This window comes from Melopsittacus undulatus, chromosome Z, assembly GCF_012275295.1.
Source record: "Melopsittacus undulatus isolate bMelUnd1 chromosome Z, bMelUnd1.mat.Z, whole genome shotgun sequence".
NCBI classification, from domain to species: domain Eukaryota; kingdom Metazoa; phylum Chordata; class Aves; order Psittaciformes; family Psittaculidae; genus Melopsittacus; species Melopsittacus undulatus.
Window position 1 is genome coordinate 8,687,104 of NC_047557.1, and position 22,668 is coordinate 8,709,771.

A 22,668-nucleotide genomic window follows, 5' to 3' on the forward strand; every position below is an offset into this window, starting at 1 on the left:
TCATATTTCTATACTTTTTATTGCTTGATGTTAGCTGTGGATCTAGCCTAGAGAGACTGATCACCAAGCAAAACCTTCATTCTGTTGAAGAAAGTTTTGCAAGCCTTTCTTAAGTGCTTTCCAAACAGAGAAACAATTGGCAAGAAGTCCCTTTCTTTGCACAACAGCTTGGGAGATCTTTCATTTATTATCAGAAGGTTTCTGTGTATTTTCACTATGCAGTTCTTGCTTCCAGCACTCACAAGCTCTGGTTTTGTGTCCTCCCCGCTTGCAGGTGGAAGCACGCCTCCTGGCATAACTGCACCAGCTGTGCCTAGCATCCCATCTCCAATTGGGGTGAATGGTTTCACTGGCCTCCCGCCGCAGGCTAATGGGCAGCCCGCCGCCGAAGCCGTGTTTGCTAATGGCATTCACCCTTACCCAGGTAAGTCAGACCAGTGTTGTGCCCACAGCCTGCTCAGTCAGTCTTAGGGAGATTGTCCACATCCACAGGCTTCCTCTAGCATTATGCACCTCAGAAGGATTACACCCCACATCACTTCATCTTACTTTACCATTGGCGTAGTTAGAACTTACCCAGCTGCAGTTGTTATACACTTAAATCTGGATGAGAAGCATCAAGGGCATGTTGTAGGTGGAAAATTTTATGCTGAAGAAGTGAGCACTCATCTGATGGATTATTTTCCTGAATACAGTCAGGACACCCAGCAGGTTTTGCTTTAGCTAAAATTCAATCTGAGGCCTGACCAGTTCATACTGACAGATCTCCCAGCAGCATTCCCAAAGGTCTTGATCCTGGCTCACCTTGTAAGAGCTGTGCTAGGCCTGTTTGCATCTCCTATCACCCACCATCAGTATCTCCTACTGGGATTCCCTTGCAGCTGCATGGCTCTGAGAGGTTGACTCCAGGGAGTCCACATGACTGCTGACCAAAACTGTTCCATGCCTCAGACTGTGTGCAAGTAGCACGTGTTGGTCTCCTAAATCCTCACTGCATTCAAACCCTATTGCCTTACCTGGCCGGGTACCTTACTTTGAAGTACCTTTAATACAGCCACAGAATGGGCTCAGTTTCACCTCTTTGTGACACACCACCAGAGAACTGCTGCTGGGATACAGACTGCGACTAGCTCAAAAGATGGCAGCACTGAAGGAGTGATTTTGCAAGCCCTGGCAGTCAGAATTGAATGAGGGACTTTAAAGGATACATACCTGCCTCTATACCCTTACCTATATATATGGACACTCTGGTGCTGTAATAACAAAGAACTCAGTAGTCCACAAGACCTTAATGAACACCTACATTTTTTCAGCATCCTCAGTATTTGAGGTAGCCATCTACTCCAAGCTGTACTTCTGCTAGGAAGACATTCCTCACTATAGCTGTACCCATACTAATGATAACAATTATAACAGTAAAAATTTGAGTAAATGTAACTAATTTATCCTAGCCACCAACTGGCAAAAGAGTGTTTTATTCTGGGGCACACATAGATTGATCTAATTTGTTAGGGAATCAAATACTGACTCAGATGGTCCAGCCAAAAAGCCCACAAAGCCCCTAAGAAAAAGAATTCTTTCAATCTCACCAGCCCTGAAAACTCAGAAGATTTGATATCACAGGGGACTTTGTGAGCTGCAAGGAAAAATGCCACATAACATAGAAATACAAAAGTTACAGCCTAGTTACAGCTCAGTGTCACTGAAAAAAAAGCCACCCTGTGAATGCAACAAAGCCCAGATATACCAAAAGTACTGTAAAATAGTTATCATCCTCCCCACATACACTTTGTAGACACTCAGCCATGAGTTCAGCTTTAAGCAGAATTGAAATCAAGGGCCTTACTGTGCTAAAACTTAGGCATGTATATACATGTTTGTAGTAGCTTAGAGGGATGGGGAGCCCTTGGAGGTTTATGGAGGCATTAGAACACATTAGAACCCTTATGCTCTCTGAGCTCAACCATGGTAACCTGTCTCTAAGGTTCTACAAACACAACAATCTGTTCAACTATTCATCTGTCTGTTTGCCAGTCTATCATCTCTCTGTTTATTCATCCATTTCTGTCTTTTTCCTGGTTTATCTAGCTCTTTTTAGGCAATCTTGCATGATCCATTACTGAAGGTATCAAAGAAAAGATGGTCATCCTAGATGAATCTTAACAACTTGAGCTTTTGCTACTATCTCAAACTACCCCCCTTAATTAAAGCAAGATTTCAGTTAGGTATTTCATCCATGACTATATAAAAGTCAATGGCCTTAGCCTGATTCTCTCTGAGTTGTGGAGAGACTTGCTCAGCCAGCAATTCACAGTACATCCCTGCACAAATACCAGCAGCTCAACACACTGAAAGGTGACAATCAGTCTCACTCCACTTTGCTGCAGGCAGAGGCCCCTTTCTACCAGTGAAGCTGGCATCCAAATAGTCTGCTTTGTGTAAAGTTCCAATTTATCTCAGTGTGTCTTCAGCAATATATTGGTCTTTCTTGGTGCTCAGTTTCCGTTATAAGTTAATGACATCTGAAGTTATAGCAGAGGTATAAAGGGAACAGTGGTAAGCTCTCTCCCTCGCCTTTCTGTTTACTTCTGCCAGTCCACACCAGCAATGAAACTCTGAAAGCAAGCTCCTTTGTAGCAGTCTGGGTACAGCTCATGAGCATTATGTGTTTGCTCCATCTTACTTTCTTCGTTCTCATGAGCATTTATGCAGTCTCCCAAATGTTACTCCTTGCTACAAGCTTTATTGAGGCCTGGAGCTTAGCAGCATTTTAAAAAATGAATTAGACATTTATATGGGTAATGAGAACATCCACAGCCGTATTAGACTGGATAAAAATGTAGGAAGGACACAAACCTTTATGTTTTATGATATAAGACAGCCACTAATTGCTTGGGGTTAGAAAGAAATTTTCATCACTGGGCAGCTTATTCCATCATTGTTCATTATGGGATTTTTCACACTTTCCTCTGTAGCTTTTATTACTGTCACTGCCCTGTGATTCTGCATGTTGGTGCTTCTAAACGCAAGGATAGGAATAAAATATTAAAACTCAGCATGCAATTGCACTAACTTTATAGAGAAGAAAAGACCATGCCAGTCCCCATCCAAAGTCAGCATCTTCCAAACAACTTTATTTTATGGTATATTTCTCATTTTGAAAGTGGCTAAGAGTGTTGCTGTATTATGTACATAACCATAGTCTTGCTATGATTGTGGCTTGCCATACATATATTGTTTAAAGCCTGAATTTTGCTCTCAGATACTCTTTCATACTCCACAAAAATCTCAAATGTGGGCTCACACCATTCTATGCTGTAACAGAATGTTCTTTGCTGCCTGAAAATAGCAAAAACAGAACTATCAAAATCTATAGAGGCATGACATACACATAATTCAGACCCAAATAAATCCCATTAATTGTGCAGTTTGTCTACACATCCACCTTTGTGTCTAGCTATAATATTTTTGGTGCTGCATCTAAAGGACTCCAGAACTGCAAAGTCTTTGCGCTATAAAAACAGGTCCATATCATGTAATTGTATTTACTCTGTAGTTTCATTCCTTTTTTTTTTTCTGTCTTCCCCTGAGCTCTTTTTTTAAGATTCCCTTTATCTGGAGCAGGGACACACATGGTAGCATTTGATTGCTGAATCACCCGTGGCTTTGAGGCAAAGACAAGAGTAGGATGAAAGACCTCACTCACCAAGTCTCTGATCACAGCCCCAGTCCATACAGGAATCAGATTTTTCTGTGGCTCTGGTGAGGTTAAGGGTCCATGCAGTAACACTAAAAAACCATTCCTTGTAGGCATCTCTTAGCAAACCATGCTCTCACCTTCTCCAACCTCAGCCAGTACATAATGCCTCATAGTGCACATTTTGGCATGAACAGAAGGGAGTAGAGATTTCCCCTTCCACTAGTCTAAGCCCCTTTGGAGAGCTGACCTTTTTGTATATTAATGCCAACCCTTTCAGTTTGCAGAGCTATTGAACATGGCAATGTATCACAACATATAGCTGGGACAAAAAAGCACAATCTGATGTGCCATGATCTTGTGAGTCACTTTGCAGCAGCACAAGAGCGCTTGCCATTTCCACATTAACCATAGTAACAGGGATTGTATTTTTCTGCCAAAGATTCTTACCCACCCATTGCCCAGTGCCTCTCCTGTAACAGTGTGTGATGTACAATAACAGTGGAGACCATCTGCACTGGTTTGTGCTGTGCCTCACACCATCAGCACTCTGCTCTCCAGTAGCAGGTTCTGCCCTACAGGATTGCATTGTGAGAGAGTGGATAAAATGCTTGCTGCAAAAATAAAGCCTTCTTTGAAAAGGAAGGGGAGGGAAAGATGAAAAAGAATGAAGAGACCAAAGGGCAGCAAGCAAGAGAGAGGAAGGTTTGGCTGTCAAAGGAGCAGTGAAATGGGGGAATTGGAAGGAGGTACAAAGCAGGCCCCTCAGAAAAGAGTGAACAGTGCTTTGTGGTCTTCTGCCCGTTGATGTGCCCATAGCATCCAACAGCTCCCAGACAAAATTATTCCTCCTGGGCCAAGGGATGTCCAGATTGACCCAAGCCAGGGATGGACCAGTGGTATGGCAGCTTTGTGGAGGCTCAGACAGGGAATGCTTTCCAGGATGCTGAGTGCTTCAGTGTATTTGCTGAGGAAAACAAAAGCAGTTCCCTCAGTTGCTCATAATACATTAAAAACATGTCATCTCTTTTACTGTTCACAGGCACACAGTGGTTGCCCACCACTGCCAGGACTAGCTCTGTCTGTCCTCTCTACAGAGACAGCAGAGGTTCCCCCACTCCTCTTTGGTTACACTGTGGGTACATCTGGGCTAGCAAGACAGCCAGCTCCACTCCATGCCCTACTTGGGGTTCAGCCCTCTCAGGTGAGGACTAGCTGTCAGTACGAATGGGCAGCCAAGCTTTTATGCCCACATATTTACAGGCCACTGCTGAGATTGGCAGTGAAGGTGTCCCCCACGGGTGAATTCCTGTGCTGTAGAAACTCATGTCTTAGGAACTGAACCGAGACCATCAATTCATTTTCCTTGGCTCAACAAATTGCTATCAGGCAGCAACCAACTTCACTCATTGCCAGCAGAGACAGGATTCAAACTCCATCTGTAATTATTATCATTACACAAGCTAATTTTGTAGGGGAGGAGTTGCCGGTAGGCTAATATGACAGGCTTACCTATTAGTTTTTCAATCGGCTAGCAGTGCTGTTGATGGGCAGGGTGCTGCTCTGGACCAGTCTGTCCCAGGATCAGTCCTGATCATGACAGACACTATTCAGGGGCATTGGGCAAGATCAGAGCTCCACTTGTGCAGGAAGAGAAGGGGACATGTAGCAACAGGACAAGGAAGAATGGATTTAAACTCACAGAGAGGGATTTAGATTAAACATTAGGCAGACGTTCTTCCTTGTGAGGGTGGTAAGGCCCTGGCACAGGTTACAGGTTACAGGTAAGACCCTGGCACAGGGATGGTTGCCCCATCCCTGCAAGTGTTCAAGGCCAGGTTGGACAGAGCCTTGGGCGACATGGTCTAGTGCAAGGTGACCCTGCCAATGGCAGGGGATTAGAACTGGATGCTCTTAAGGTCCTTTCCACCCCAAACCATTCTATGATTTTATGTCAGATGAAAAGAGTTTAGAGAGAAGATGACACAGGGGACCAGAAAAAGATTGACTTGCCTGCTGCTGTAGAAGACCTTACAGTGGTCCTGAGGATAAGTTACTACTGGAAATCTTTGGCTGTGTTGTGTTTGTCCAACCTGAATCTCTGCGTGGGAGCTTTCCAATTCATATTTTGTATCAGCAGTTCCAAAACTGCAACAGTGAGCACCTGAAACATCATTATGACCAGGAAGCCTTTATTTGACCTATTTGTAACAATCTGCCACATGCCATAAACCACAATGTACTGGTAAAATAAATAAGTGAAGGAATGCACTCATTAAAAATATAATAGGAAGTTGCCATCTTCAATTGTAGTCTAAGCTACTTTAATGATGCCATGTACTTCCAACGATCATGCTGCAGCCATAATGAATGGGGTTGTTTAAGGCAGTTGTGTGAGCCTTTCCAGAGCCAAAATGTTTTCTCCTCCGATCTGGAAGAAGGTGTAAATACAAATCAGGCTCTGTGCTGATGTTTTCAGAAGCATCTAAGTGAGTTAAGACCTTGAGCTTTATTTTTAAAGGTGACTTAAACTGAGCTCCCCAACAATATGGTGTTAGAGTGCTACAATAGCTTTTAAAACATGACCCTGACTTATGTCTTTATGGTCATGGTCCTGGCTCTGCTGCTGAATTAGTTTGTCACCTTGGCCAGCCACCTCTTCCAGTCTGCATCTCTGAGTATTCTGTGTCTTTCTTTGCCCACTGGAATCCCTTCACTGAAAGACACAACCCCTGTCATGTTTTTGCAAAGCATCCATCTCAGCAGGGGCTTTATTAAGGATGGTGGGACTATTAAGAAAATAATAAACATAATCCTGATTTCCAGGAATGAACTGTATGAATTTTATAGTAGGCCCATATGTTGTCCCAAACAAGCAACTACAATACCTTGGATGCTACTAAAAGGGTTTTTCCAACTAACAGGATGGAGTAGAATGCCCTGGATTTCTTGTCCCTTTGAGGTAAGGGAAAAGAAAGTGTGGGACAACATGCCTTTGACTGAGTGGTGTCCAGCCTCTAAACGGTGAAACAAGACTATAAAGCACAGGATCAGTCTCTGTTTTCTGCCGGATCAGCACATTCTTTCTGTTATTGCAGTTATTGTTGTGTCTGAATACCTAATTAATTACAACAGTAAACGCTGGCTTCTTTAATCACAGCATCAGCTGTCCTAATCAATCTTAATAATATGGAATCTGTACTATGGCACCCATGAATTTTAATCTACATAAATTTCTTAAGACCTCTCTCAAGCTTGTTGTACGAAATGATGTAATTATGGATATAGATTAGGGCTGTAGAAAGTGATTTAAATTGGATTTAAGGAGAAGGTGAATAGACCCCTCCCACTCAGTTAGTTATTTATTTATTTTATCCCTGGCCTTCACATAGATTTTCTTTCCTATCGCTTTTTTGTTCTCCTCACCACTGACTGAACAGCCTGGCCTCTGACCACCCTCCACTTCATCCACCCTCCCAGAGGTGACAGTGTTGAAGCTGCAGCTCCTGAGAGAGGTGTAAAATACCTCCAGGGCAGTGAGAGGAAAGAATAAATGGGACAGAGAACAAAGCTGTGGATCTGGGTGTTAACATGTGTTTGTAGACCAGTGCAGGGAGCAGCGCTACAAAATAGGATGATATAGATGGAATAAAACATGTCTGTTGGGAACCACATAGGCAATCAGAAGCAGGGACCAAAGAGGGTGTCACATAGGTGTAAGGTTTGCTGCTTCCTTCCACCAAAGTGAAGGAAAACCCAGGGATCTTAGGAGCTGAAAATGTGCCAGATACTGCTTTTGTCTCTCAGAAGCACTGGGCCTCTCTGATTCTTTGGCTTTCTCATACACTGACACTATCCCATACCCCATTGAGGGGGATGCAAAGACCCTTTTCGATGCCTTGGACAGCAATCATCATCCTTTTGCCTCACTTCCACCACTGGCTTCAGTGCAGCTCCTCCTGATTTACACCCCTGCCCATAACAGCCCTCTGTCCCCTACTGCCATTATCACCTGAGCACCCATATAACAGCTCGTCCTGGCCAGACACTGTAGCTGGGTTACAGGCATCTCAGGAGAGATTCTTTATGGAACATCACTTAAACTGATTTTATTTATTTTTAACAACGTGCTTCATTCTGCTACCTCCATCCTTTCATCCTCTGACAAAAGTTAAATGTCAGGTCTAACACTAGCTGAATGCCCCTTTAAAAAGTTTGATTTCAATCTTGAGATATATCAGTAGTAAGAAAGCTTCCTGGTGTTAATTTTAAAGCACTGGTATTTCATGCTGACTTGGGAAATCATCCTTGGGTTTTGGCATCAGGCAAAGGATCTGGAAAGTGACATTAACGGATCTACTTTCTTTGAAGGACTAGGGAGTCATTTCTTGACTTCTGCCTAATGAATAAGTGCTGCCTTCGTTAAATTTATATTTATGGCCACATAGTAGGTCATTGGCTTGTTTTATGTCTCCAGGTTTATGGAAGGTTATCTTGCCATGGTCACCTTGTGGCATCTTGGCCAGAATTGTCTTGCAAAGAGACAATTGTATTTGAGCAGGATTTTTCCCGTGGAGATATGGAAATGATCAAATTAATATAACGGTGATGTCCAGGGATAAAGCTCTTGCCCTGAGCTGCCAAATGAAGTTACTGTTAGCATCTGTTTTCACAGTACACCTTTAGTTTGCCCTGGCAAGGCCAGATCCTTAGCTTCTGCAAAGAAACAAGGCTACATTAACTTCGCAGGGCTGATGTGATTGATAGCTGTCCTTTGGCCTCTCAGCAGCCTTTCTCCTTTCACTTCACCAGCTGATCCTTAGTGCGCATCTTACATCATGTTTAATCTCTTAAATGTCCGTATGTTGGACATAAGATCTCCATGAGTCTGACCACAAGGAAAGCTATTTCAAATGTCAACTTATAGGCATATTTGCACAGATTGTCACCAACACATCCGGTCTTTTGATGATGGTAAAACTAGATACATGTTAGTACTAGTCCAAAAATCCATTTAATGTGCTTTATGATATCCATGTCCCTCATCTGGTGTCTTCTGTATCCCTGTAGATGGTACCAGCGCACATTCAGCTATTTACATCTGGGTCACAGTGGGCTTACACCCTGGCACAGACAGCATGCAGAGGAGCTGGGGTCTGTTCCCAGCCCCACATGCCCATGTTCAGCTAATACTTGCAGTACAGAGAAGACTGGCCAGCTGGATGGGGAGGAAAAGTAGCTGACACAGGGTAACTCTTACTTTAGCAAAGCATGATCTGTGCGAAGGCCACAGAGGTGCAAATCCTACTAGGTTATACACATCATATGGAGGAATAAAGCCACCTTCCCTCATCATGTCCTTGTGTGGAAACACGGAAATGATTCATGCCTCCACATCACTTTGAATTTTAGCACACTGTCTGCTCCTTCCTGCAGCCACACATAATCCCTGGGGCAGTCTGGCTCTGGATCATGAGTCCCTCATACATCTGAGCCCTTGCTGAACTACTTATGGGTCATTAGTATGTAGGAGGTCTGTCACTTTGCTGAACACAGTAGGGCCACAACTTCCTCAAACCTTTAATCTGTGTCTTGAGACTTCTGGATCAATACCAGCCGTTGGCTTCATCCACACTACAGCTGGAAGTGCAGGCAGTTATGCCCTTTGCTAGGTTTAATTCATCTGGCAGAGTGAGCAGCAGCATGAAGATATGCTCATGGCTGCCCAAGCTACCTTGGCTTCATGCCGGCGTACCCAGCTGGCCCTGAAGTCTGTGTCCCTGCACCTTCACAGGCCATGTTGGTCAGCATGGGCACATCTACTATGCTGAATGCACATCCTCACTGGCTGAGTAAATGCACTCCTCAAGCTAAGGAAGGCAAGTTCTTCAGTGAGAAAAGGTCATCATTTCTGTTTTCAAGAGCTGCCAAGTTAAATTTCTGCAGGTGGTGACTCACCACAACTGCTGTTCCCAAACAGCCAAGGTAGGATATGAGACTACAAGTAAAACACAGAGCCGCAGACCAGGGTTGCTGGCTCCTGTGCTGTCTGTCCCTAGAGCCCTGGGGTGCTTTCTATTTGCTCCTTTTCAAAAGCACTGAGGAATGCTTGTGTCAGTCCTAAGGTCATGTGTGTTAGATCAGCCACCTTGATGTTCTTCACCTATGAGTAAGTGATTCCCAGCTTGGAGCAATGCTGGTTAAAGCCAAGGAAAAGTCTTCCCACTATCATGCATGTGCTGTGAGCCAAGAAGAAATTTCCTGTGTGATCTAGGGTACAAGGCAGCTTCCTAAGAAAGAAACATCCACTGAGATGTTACTCCTGCTGACAAGTTGCTAAGATGCAGGAAAATAATGAAATTTGAAAGCTTTGTGTGGGAGAGGAAAAAGGCTCCATTTAAAAGCTTGCTGTCCCAAACACTTTAAATAAAGCATTTGTCCAGTTTTAATATTTAATTTTAAAGGTGATTTTCAGTGTATGTTTCTTAAGCAGAATGGCTTAGTTATGATGGGCAGAGTATAACTCCAAAGGCAGGTGAGATATACAAAGATGGGGTAAGGCAAGGAGCTCGGTCATAAGCCCAGCAGCCCTATTAAGGACATAGACTCAGCTACAGCTGAGAGACTGAACAGTTCCCACATGTGTCCCGCTAAGGCAGGGAATAAGGGAAAGGACCACAGTCTGACAGGTACTGCTCAGTGACGTCTCCCATACCAACAAAGAGGCAATCGTTGCTAATCATCAGAATATCAGGCAGAGAATGAGCATGCTTGATCCAGCCACAGCTGGAGAGGAAAGAAATGCTGTGAGTGTAGCTCCCAAACAGCAGAGACAGTTTCTTCTCCTAGCTCTATAAACTATAGAGTGCAACCAAGGAAAGGCAGCTGCTTTCAGGGCAGATACAACAGATCATCTTGTTTACTGCAGACTGAAAAAACATAGCCTTGAAAAGACTTGCTTCCTTTACTTCATAGCCCCTCACCTTCCTCAGGAGATATCTTCTACCTGACAGGACTTGGTCACTTTGGGAGTTCAAGATATTATGATCTATTCTCCAAAAAGGGTGCAAGAAGTGGTGTATCACTTAACCTTTTATAGCCATTCAGTTTTCTTCCGGAGCAATATGCTCAGCGTTTTGTTTTAGAGGAAAACAGTTTTGAGCAGAGATTAAAAAGAACAGGATTTAGTTGTTTCAAGATGACAGGAATAAGTGGAAAAAGTTTTTACATTTTCTAAGCATTTCCTCCAGTTTCCTGAAGTATCTACCCTTTAAAGATATGGCTTTGCACCTCTACTATGCCTTCCACTGATGTCCCACATTGCAATCCCACCTATTTCTTCCTGTGACTTCCCCATCCTCAGAGACCTCATGATTCAGTTATGCCCTAACGAGCAGGAGCCTCTGAGCCTTAGCCAGCTAATTAGCTTTTCCCCTTCAAAGTCTGGTCTTCCCAAGATTCCTCATATTTTGGGAGAAAAGGGCAGGATCTTACACGCTTCCATCACGATCAATGGTGGTCTTTGAAAAGCTTCATGGTAGCATTTACATATGTAAGAAAGAACTTTACCCATGTTCCCTGGGTCCTGTAATGCTCATGTGCCAACCTCCCCACATTTCTGCATACAGCCAGTGTCTCTCCTTGGATAGATCAATGCACCAGATTTCCTTACAAGATTCCCACACCTTTGCATCTTCCAAGCCCTTCCCTCCAGCCACACCTCTATACTAGCAGGAAGGAAAAAAGTGGGGTTGGGGGTAAGTAGCAGCTCCCTAAGGGATTATCCTCCAAGTAAGAAACTGGAGGGAACACATAAATGTAGAACTGTGCAGCACCAATAAATACAAATTAAACTCATAACAAGAAGTGAAATATTAGGGCCAAGGTGACATTTGGACTGGAGGTTCAGCCAAGCTTTGCTTTAAATTTTTTATTGCTGCAGATAAAGAAAGAGTGCATACAACACCTTTTTCTCTTTCCCTCCCTATCAACCAAAGGGGAAAGGAAAACAAAAATCTTAACTAGCTTTGGTTGTATTTGAGCTAGACTTCAAAGTTTCTCAAAAATAAACAGTTTTTAAGGGGAAGGAATGCACACTTGTAAAGAGAGAAAATGCACTTTGAAGCCAGCAAGGGACTGCATGCCTTATGCAGCGATTCACAGCATCCTCCCTGGAGCAGACAAGTGGCATCCTCCTCCCCTCCAAGCAGCATTTCCTTTTTCATGGGGGGCTGCCTGGCAGCAACACAATCCCTCGAAGTGATGTTGGGATGGCAGGAGCCACTGCTTTGTTCTCTTCTCCTTCCTCCTGCTATGCCCCTCTTGTTTTGTGATCTGATTGAAAGTTCCATGTGATTGTAGCTGTCACTGAGATCTGAGTTTGCACAGCACCTAGCACAGCGGCAGTCCTGGCTTAAGATGAGGGCTCTTTGGGGTTCATTATTGCCCTGCCAAAAATGCACATGATCAGAGGTGGGCTCCATAAGCTTGGGAAAGGAGGGGAGAGGTTTGTGTGTCCTCTGCTCCAAATGTCACAGGGTGGTTGGTGGCTGGGTGACAGAGCCCTGTTGGATATGATGGGGAGCCTCTGTGCTGTCCTGTCTGTCGGGTGAGTGAGCTGCTCCCATTCTGGGACCTTCAGCCCCGGGTCTGTCTGTCTCACACCACATACTCATAGGGAGGGGAAAAGGAGAGTGCCTGTCATGTTTTAACCCCTTGATTCCTTCTCTCTCTTGTGTCTCCACAGCACAAAGCCCCACTGCAGCAGACCCCTTGCAGCAAGCCTACGCTGGAGTGCAGCAGTACGCAGGTCGTTAGTATTAACACTTTCTCTCAATAAACTTTTATCTTCTGTAAAACCATTAATCTCTGAACACACTCGAGGAGCCTGGGGAAAGGGAGGTGTTTGGTGTTACAGGGGCAAGCTGGGCGCCACAGACTGTCAGGTTAAATTTGCACTTCTTGTTGAAAACGTAAAGCCCATTGCCTTCTTTCCCAGTGGGGTCAATGTCCCCCTTTCCCTCAGGGAATGCCTTCCATTGCCATATATCTTGGTGCAGCTTCATTGGCAGGACCAGGTCTGGTCTGCTAAGAACAGTGCACAAATGCCAAGTCAACCCACTGGTTTGGAGGCTACTTTCTGTAACAGGTCTCCTTGCTACTGCAGAGAGGAGGTGAGATGGGTAGCTAGAACCTGCAAAGCCGCTGCTGCTGTGCCTCGCAGGGTATGGTATTTCCGAATACAACCATATTTCAGGGTGCATCTACATTAGTCATACCCCAGCTATGTAGTTTGAGGCTTACTTAAGAGCTATGCAGACACAGGTCTTGCTTCTCAGCAACTTCCTCCACAGCTCCCAATAAGTCAGCCTCCACTTATATCGCCCTGTCTGCTGAGCAGCTCCTTTGCAGTTGATGGACTGACACCAGCCAAAGTGACCTGGTGCAGACCATGACCCCACTGTGTTCAGCCTCCCCTCACGAGGTGTCCATGACCAGCTTTGCAAGGAAGCTGCCACCCCAATGTCATTATTTCCTGTGGTAACTGGAGCAATCGTGGTCTCCCACTGAGGAATGGCTATTATCTCATGTCAGCACTGTATCTGGAAACTTAATTTAATTCTTCATGTAGGGCTTCATTTGCCAGTGTTTTAGTTATTGTCATTTATTGCTTGTGAGGTTTGATAGATGGGAAGCAGCTCAACCCTTTGAGCTGTTAATTAACCCCTCTGCACACACATGGCCCCTATCCCCCTCTCTCTGGGCTCACAGGCGACCTGTACTCTGTATTTTTAGCAGCAAGGCACATCATCTACCATCTGTGGTAGTGAATGGCTCCCCTTGTCTTCTTGGTGGGGGAGCTGAGATGGGGAAAATTGTTTAATTGCTGCACACTGTTTCCACCGTGTTTGTGTTGGAGAGAGGAAGTCTCTATGGACGTGAAAGAGAATGTATGTCTGAGAACATATGTGCAACTGTGCTTATACGGTGTGGGTATACAGAGGTTTGAATAAAGGAGGAAACACAAGTATGAACTCTTTTTATAAGCATATAAACTAACCAGGGTGCGAGAGAGCTTAGACAGGGAAAAGTGTGCATGCACTCTGCGTGGATGTCAGCATGGGCATCGACACACTGAGCTCATGAATGAATGTGTTTGTGGTACCATCTGGGATGCTTACACATCTCTGCTGGGAAAGAACTCAGCAGAGACCCCCACTTACATGGTATGGTTGTCCTCAGTGTTATCGCTGATGAAATTGAAGGGAACGTGGGTGCTCAGGTCCATGGGGCACATCCTGGTACCATAGTTCTTCTGCCATATCTCAGGCTGCCCTTCACAGAGAAAACATGCAGGGGAAAACCCACCTCTAGCTCGGTATGATGGTTTCAAAGCCATCATACACTCCTTGAAATGAAAAATGAAAGCTCCTTGCTTCCCAGCACTGAAATCTGTTCCTCTTTCTTCTCTCTCTTTCTCTCCCCTGTAGCTGCTTATCCTGCTGCTTATGGCCAGATTAGCCAAGCCTTCCCACAGCCACCTCCCATGATCCCACAGCAGCAGAGAGAAGGTAAGTAAACAGGCTGTCCTCCTTTCTGGCCCCAACACACCATCCTCACCACATTGTTTCCGCTCCTCATACACCTAGAGAATTATCCATAAACACCCAATTTCTTTGAATCCTTGGCCCACTGACTCCTTTCCCTGTTTCCATATGTGACACAGCACCATTGACACTAACAGCAGTATGCAGGAACACCCTCATGGGCAATTGTGGCTAAGACGTCCTCAGTCCCCCAGAAGGGGAGCATGCTGATGTGCATGGGCCATGGAAAGACCTGCTAGCAGCATAAGCAGTAATGTCCAGTGGGAGTCTGTATTCAAGAGAAGTGACAAGAACGTGGATAAAAAAGCAATTTCATTGGCATAAAGAATTTAATAAGGAACAAAGCACTGGTGGCCTTTATTGGAAGCCAGTAACGTGATTTCAGACACCTGCTGTTTAGAGAACAAGGGTCTGCTATTTAGAGGAGCTGATCTGGTCCTTTCAGCACCCTTTGATAATCTGGAAACACCAATCAGTCCTTTTAGAGCAAAATCTCTACATCAGGAGGAGATGAATCATGTAGTGAAAGTACCTATTTCTTTACATTGACTATAAAAGGAGCTAAGTTATCTAGGCCGCAGGACTGGATGGCTTCACTGGAGACAAGAAATGTAAGGAGATGTGAATTTCCCACAACTGCATACAAATACTTTGGGGACAACCATGACATGTGATGTTCCCTTTACAGGCAGTGGGGAGCAGTGGGATCCTCAGAGGCAATCCGCTCAGGTGGTCCCAGTCATCCTCCAGAGAATCACTGCTCCCTTTGGACAAGAGGACCCTGCTTGCCTAAGTGAGGCATTTAAGTCAGGTGCTTCAGTTTAGAGTCCCTCATTTTAAATAATTACATTTCAACTTTTATCCTCTAGTAGATGTCTAATTCGGATATACTCTATGATATACGTGTTATTACATATATATAATGACATCTAATATTTTAATGTAGTGTAACAGTCAGAATGAAATGAATCAGGACTACACCATCAAACTAAAATATTCTAGTGGACTAGAACTACTTTGGAGGAAAAATCTCATTTTGTGAGAAAATTAGAAATGTCAGCATTTCGATCTAATTTGGAATTAATTTTTTTCCGATGTCAGAATTTCCTGGGGAACACAACTTCCAGCTCCTGATTAGCTCTAGTACATGTCCCTGCTGTGAGAACAGATGCACAGACCTAACGTATCATTACAGAGATGTTTCCCCCATGCTGAAGGACTTTGCTTTTTATTACTTACTGGGGTTAGATTAAGCACAGGACAAAATGGTGAGCAGATCATTGTTCAGCACAGCATTGCACCAGGAACCGTCAGAAGCAAAGGAGTGCTCTGAGCATTTTGAAGACCCACTTCCCAAAGCCCCCTGTGTTACAGTGCATGGTGTGCTGCTGTGGGTTGACGGTGAGTGTCACCCAGTGGACAAGCTGTCTCATAACTCCTCACTTCTTCCTGTAAGCAGCTGGTACTGAGGATGGTTGGGGACCAGACATATGAGATGAACCACCAGTCCGATACAGGTCACCATTCCCAGAGTTCTCCATTTTCCTGCAGTATTTAGATGTTGTGGCTTTCTTTGCTGGTTGTTCAAGGGAGAATCTCTAAGGCATGACACTCCTTTTTAGCAAAGATTTTTAAGCATCTCTAACCCTTAACAGGAAAACACAGCAAGAGGGAACTCTAATAATAATAACACTCAGTGTTGAGAAGAGTACTTTATGTTTGCAAGGATGTGCACAAACATTGATTCGTTAATGAACCAGCCCTACCACAACAATAACATCGATGATCACATTGTTAATAACAATGCTAATTCTCCGCTCCCAGATCCCGGTTGGATAACAAGCCCAGAGCCACTTGGCTGCTGCAACATTCCTATAGAGACTAGTCATTACTTTCCTAGAAGCACCAAGGCTGCCAGCAGCTGATGGGGCGCATAGGGTGGAACAGATTCAGAACAATCAAAGCCATAGAGATGAAGTCTTGATTCAGGCCATATCAACCAGGCAAAACTTGGGGCTAATTTTAAATTTGAATGGTATTATTCATTTTGACATAACTTCTTAAACTAGAAGTACAGTTAGATATTAAAATAAAATGTTGCAGGCTTGTGATTCCCATATGCTCTATGCTCAAACATGCTGGGACTGAACAGCAAGCAGATGCAGAACAGGCAATGAAATTCCAGCCTCTGAGTATTTGTTGTAGAGGTGAGGTGTGCAGCTGACCAAAAGACTACAGACTAACTTCATGCAACCTTATGGGACAACCCATTTTTTCTTACTTTAGGAAAACCAGTCTAGTCATATCTTTCCTTAGAACACTGATTCTTGGTCTTGAGGATGCAGTAATAGATAGCTGATGTCAGTGCAGGTATATATACGTATGGAGTTTACTCACGTCTACAATGGACATGCAGGGATAGGTTTGGTTTCACAAACTAACAATGAGCTGAAAGATGAAGAGCATGGACAGAGTATGGTCTGCCTGTAATTTACAGACTATTCATAAACAGTGTATTTCTCAAACAATTTCTTTCATTTTTGTCTGAATCAAGTCTACCTGTGCTTCTTATGTATTAATGAACAGAAATATCTATAACGTAAGGCCATAAAACCAAGAGCTGTTGTAGGTGTCGGAGTAGAAATGGACCTTGATACTCTTCTCATGATGTGTCATGAGGGTTAGTTTTAGTGCTGACTTACATACCTTCTGAAAACCAAAGTATGTGTAAATAATTTTAGTACTGTATTCAGCACTGAACTGCCAAGTATTCCAATCTCTGATAAGTACAGAAGCATTATAGAATGGTTTGGGTTGGAAGGGACCTTAAGGATCATCTGCTTCCAACCCCCATGCCATGAACAGAGACACCTTTTACTAGACCAGGTTGCTCAAAGCCCCATCCAACCTGGCCTTGAACTCAACAATACCTTTCTCTCCAAGAAGATAGTTGGACTCTGTCACTAAGGTTTTGCCACACCAGCTGTGATCTTCCTCTTGCCTCAGTGACCCTAACAGAGTCCTTTAAAACTCATTGCATATGTACACTGAGAGCTAAGTTAGTTCTTCACAGCATTCTGAGGTGAACACCTCATGCCTTTAAATTCTTAAAAATATATACAAATGTATGAAGAATTTGTCATACACATAAGCATATAGTCTTCCACAGAGTGCCCAGATCAACTTGGCTTAGGCAAAATAAAAAACCCAAAACACAAGGTAGAAGAGCTGAGGAATACAGATCTTGTTTTGTGCATTCTTTATCAAGGAGTCTAACTGTGATAGGTAAGTTATGGATGAATAGATTTAACAAGAAATTGCCTGTTAAATTCTAATGGCAGAATTTTCGTATGTGAGGATGGTAAAACAAATCAAAATACCTCGTGTTTTTCTTAGTAGCAGGTGGAGTTTTCAGCATTAGAAATTACTGAAAACCCTCTGTAGCTGGGAACAGGGCAAGACTAGCCTTGAATGTCTGAATTGATACGGGAAGCCGCAGTAGGGCTTTCCCAGACACATTTCAGAGGTGAACTGGGCTTTGAGGGTGGTCTCTGCTTTTCCACATCTTCCCTGGTCTCTTCCTCTCTGTCTCCAAGGGTTGTGAAACAAGGCTGATTTCAAGGTGAACTAAGGGTTGTTCTCTCCTTGAGACCAACCTTTAAACCCAGTGTAGATGAAATTGTGTGCCTCCTGGTTTGCCTTATGCCTTAGTAGGTGGTTCTCAGCACACGCAGGCAGAATCCCTACTCATGCACAACACATCCAAGACCCCAGGAAATGCAGCTGGTATTTTTGAAAGAATTTGCCAGTTTTACAGAGCAAACTGCTGGCTCTGGTGATGTCGGTGGGAATTTTGCCACTAATTACAACAAAGCCAAGATTTTACCCATTCTATTATAATGTGCATCTCAAATCCCACAGCAGAAGTGCTCTGGGGCACGTTCAGATGAAGGAATGAATTTTTGCCTGCTATTCTGGCCTGTGGTCTTCTCCTGGGCAGAATTTTGTCAATTCTAACAGACACCTAAGGGGGTCGGTGTTTGTTTAACACTTTCAGACTGTTTCAGATCTAGTTTACTGTGCCAATAACTCCACATTTAGTGGAAATAAACTGCAGCAAGGACTGAAGAAGGGATAGTTGCTCTGTGAGGAGGCTAAGGAAGAGGCAGACAGGAGGAGGAGGAGGATGGAAAAACTTGGCATGAAATAAGGGAGCCTGATTGTGGGCCACTGAGGTTCAAAAGTAATTTAGCTAAGCAGATGACCGGGTGCCTAATTAGTTAATTATCCCACAATCCCCCCCATTTGGAAGAAACCCTGTTACCATCCTCATGACCTCTAGGAAATGCACAAGATGCAAAGGATCAGCTGTTCCTTCGTGACAGTCCTTTTAGCAAATTAGTGGGGAAAATTGTGCTTAGCAAATATTCATTAGGGCTTCATTTTCCATTAATCCAAAAGGAAATGTGGAAAGCCTGTGACTTCAATCACGCTGAGGCCCAGGAATTTTAATGAGCTTTAAATGGGCATCTGCCAGAATCCTGACTTCGCTGTACTTCTCCTGCCAGCCGGGGGGATGAGTAATGGCTAAAAAAAGGTGGGAGCATCTAGGTGAGCTCCTCTCCCTAACAAGGAAAGGCAAAGTTGTAATTTGCTGTGTTATGACACTGTAATTGTGCCCTGATGAAGAAAATGACAATATTGAAAAACCTTTTCCTTCCCCATACTGTGTCCCAGAGGTAAATGTGGGGAAGTTGGATGAGTCAGGTCACAGGGTTGTATGCACAAGGGCTGGAGTAAGGAGGAAATCCTCCTTCCTTCTGCCTTATTATCCTTGCATCAATGAGCACATACAGTATTCCCTTCATCTTAACCCCCTGAGCAAAGCAGGGATGGAGTTACCTGTTCAGGTCAGTGCAGAGGTGGGCAGCAGCTGGAAGTACTATTGAAAATAAGACCATGAAAGAAACCAATCCTTGCCTCCTCAAACTGTGAAGTTTTCTCCTAGTGGACACTGCAAGGGGTTTAAATATTTATTTTTGTCAACAGAACCATTTGGACACTCCAATTCCTTTTGGCTTTTGTCCAAATACAACTTGCTTAAAAATAAAAGTCCCACTGAAAAGCGTCATTCTTGGTTATTTGACCAGATGCAGGTTTTTCCTCTTTTTGCCCCAAAATACAATTTCCACCAAACATTTTCTGAAGGTCTGTGTTTTAACATAACTGAATATTCCAGCTAAAGAGTCCTCTCAGGATATCTTTCCATGCACCCTCTGAAGTCTGTAAGAGTATGCATTACAGCACTGAGGCAAAAAAAAGCAACTCCTCTTGTCCAGTAATTAAGATTTGTAATCTCTCTTTGAGACCCTCTAGAATGGGAGACATGCTCAAACTGTGCAGATTTGGTGAGTCTTCAGGCTGAGTCGAGCTGAGGGGTTGAATGTAAAATTATACAGAACAAAATAAGCCTGTGGGTTTGTGCATATCTGTCTACTTGTTTATACAGTTCTTACACAGATACGAGACAGATAATGAAAGTTCTGCATGCAGACACTGAGAAGAGGCAAAAGTTAGTGTGGGTCACCCAAAACTTTATGGGTTAAATAAGATTGTGAGGAGCAAATAAAAACCATGGATGGCATTCTTGAATTCTTTTAGTTCTTACTCCTCCATTCTGTCTTTCCATGGCCACATGTGCTGCTGCATTCCTCTGTCTTTGGGTTTTATCCTAGTGTCTGTCCTGGGAAGGTTAATGAAGTTAGCATAGCCTCTGGGTGACTTTCTGAGCTGCTGGTCTTCTGCTTTGTCCATTCTTCTGGGAGCCTACACACTGCTTCCTAGAGGTGACCCTTTAACCACCAGAAAGAGGGGATGATAACATAAATCACCATGTACTTTCTCATATCCTATTTTTCTTCATTCATGTGTCTTCTTTTTCTCTTGACAGGACCAGAGGGCTGTAACCTGTTTATCTACCATCTGCCCCAGGAGTTTGGGGATGCTGAGCTGATGCAGATGTTCCTGCCTTTCGGTAATGTCATCTCCTCGAAAGTGTTTGTGGATCGGGCGACAAACCAAAGTAAATGCTTTGGTGGGTAAAGATAACAAAACAATTAGATTCATCCAGGAAGGGGCTTTCTCTAAATACTTTACCTTTCAAACCGCTTTCTTTCTGCTTAAGCTTTATGATTTCTCTCAATTTACTCCTGTCAATACTTTCCCCCTTCCCTCTTTCTCTCCTAATTGTCTCATGCTCAGAGTTGTATGCACTGCTTAGAAGTGAAGGACTGGCATCTCACCAACAGCAAGGTGTTGAGGCTGCTGGTGGGGTGGAAATTGTACCCCCCTTGGAAAGGGAGGTGGGGAGGGTATAGAAAAGACTAAAGTGTATGGAGCAAAATGAAGAGGGATGGAGGGGTAAGTGAAGTGCTGACAGGGTCAGCAGAGGGAGCATGTGGCAGAAGGGGAATTTCTATACCTAAGCAAAATGAAAAACAGGTCATGAGGCTGAAGGGAATACAGAGCTGTGATTGTAGCTCCCATTAGACTGCAAGGGGACAAGGGTTGAACATCAGCTGAAAGCCTAGTCTTCTGAAGGGATGGCTGCTTGGTGGACTGCAGGTAGATATGGACCCCAGCCAGCACCACAGCAGATACAGACAGACTGAGCTAACCCTGCATGTTAAGAGGCTGGGTGGGAAAGCTGCACCATGCTCACACGTCTCTGGCCCTGCTGCTGACTCAACCCTACCAGCTGGAGAATGGAAAGAGCCATCTGTGAGCCACCAGCTAGGAATGCTCCCTAGCTGGTGGCTTATGAATAGAAGGGCTCAGCCAGCCAGCAGCCATGTGGTGATGTGTCCATAGTGCCTCAGTAGGATCCTGCTGTCTACAAAGGTGTTACTGTGAAGGGTCCCCTATGGCAGTATGGCAGCATGGGGACCCTGCTGCACTGGATCCCATCCCACCTGGTGGACAGTGGATCTCCCCCATCCATATGCCCTCCACTGGGATATGCAGTTCTTGGTTCTCTGCCATCTCTTTGCAGACCTTCTCTGAGAAGTGCAACCAGACAAACTATTGCTTTTCTTTTCCTGTTACTTGCAGCTAACTGGAACTCTGTCTCTCAGACAAACTTCCAGAGTTCAGACCCACTGGAGTTTCATCTGATCTTAAAGCCACTCTCAGTCTCCACACTATGCTTCCTTTCCATGCTACCTTTCCCTTTCGCCTTCTGAGCAGCTCACACCCCAGAACACTTACCTCATTCCTTTCTAGCTATGGTGCATGTCAGACAGTATTTCCAGCTGTTTCATGCCCCTTCTCTATCCATAGTTCCTCCTGCCCATCCACAGAGGGTCTGGACAGGCTATTTCTCCCTTTGATTGAAAAAGCTCTGTCCCCTGATGTGAGGGGACACACGGTTTTCCACCAGTAGTCATTGGGTTGCTGCACTCTCATGCACTAGATGAATGAAGGACAAAGAGTTTGATGTAAAGATGCTGTTGGGAAATTCAAGTGAGACATTATTGGCCCCATTCTCTCCAGAGCCCACCTGCATTTCAGAGCTTTAACTACATAAAAGCTTGTAACAACATAAGCAGAGCAGCAAAGCTCTAGGTGACACTGAGAGCTAATGCTTCTAGGATATCCACTAGTTGGACCTTCGGCAATGAAATTGCCATTCCTATCATAAATGTTTAGGGGACTACTGAGCCTGGTTCTCCACATTTCGACAAGTGGGAAGACCACAGGTAAATAGAGACATAAGATAAGAGTCAAGTCCAGTAAGGGAGAGCATCTTCTGGACAGGTATTCACCTTACCTCCTCTTAGCTCAAGGCTTTCTGGCTACAAGGATTCACAAGGATAGCAACACATATCTAGCTTGTTGGGCAGGGTTGTGGGGCTTTTTTATGGCTGTTTTCAGGGTACTTGGAGATCGTGATTGGCAGCTGAGCAGGAATTAAGGGATCTTAGCAGAAATTTCTCTTAACATTGAGTCTTACTGGAAGAAACTAAACAGTTTGCTTGATGAAATAAACTCAAAAACTAATGGTGAGCTATTCCAGCCCAAAAGTGGGAAAGGGCTCTTTGGATGTCTTGACTCAACTTCATAGGCAAGAAAAAGCAGGAATTAAAGGTTGCCAGTAGATCTTAGTCACCCTATGTTAGCTTTAGAGACACAAATATCCAAGTACAGTCATTTGGGGGTCCCAGGGATCAAGCCTCAATTTTCTCTGGCTTTAGCTTACTTTCCCATAGTGCCTGCTTTGACGGCTGGTCTCAGACAAACATTTTGACAATGCTGCCATGTGCACCACCTCCAGAAGGACAGAAACAGCAGAAGCACAGGTAGCAT

General features: G+C 44.2%; 1 protein-coding gene across 50 annotated transcripts in view; it reads left to right on the forward strand.

The window, feature by feature from the left end:
• The window catches only part of CELF4 (CUGBP Elav-like family member 4), a 709,268-nt gene that overhangs the window by 644,648 nt on the left and 41,952 nt on the right, over positions 1–22,668 (forward strand). For 8 of the 50 annotated variants that reach the window (XM_031043795.2, XM_031043756.2, XM_031043758.2 and 5 more), the window contains 5 exons: positions 275–424; positions 12,444–12,506; positions 12,769–12,774; positions 14,188–14,268; positions 20,255–20,338. In XM_031043795.2, the coding sequence (XP_030899655.1) occupies positions 275–424; positions 12,444–12,506; positions 12,769–12,774; positions 14,188–14,268; positions 20,255–20,338 (384 nt within the window). Of the gene's footprint in view, positions 1–274; positions 425–12,443; positions 12,510–12,768; positions 12,775–13,351; positions 13,357–14,187; positions 14,269–20,254; positions 20,399–22,668 lie in introns of all 50 variants that reach the window. The other 42 variants (XM_031043757.2, XM_031043762.2, XM_031043759.2 and 39 more) reach the window with 10 other exon arrangements.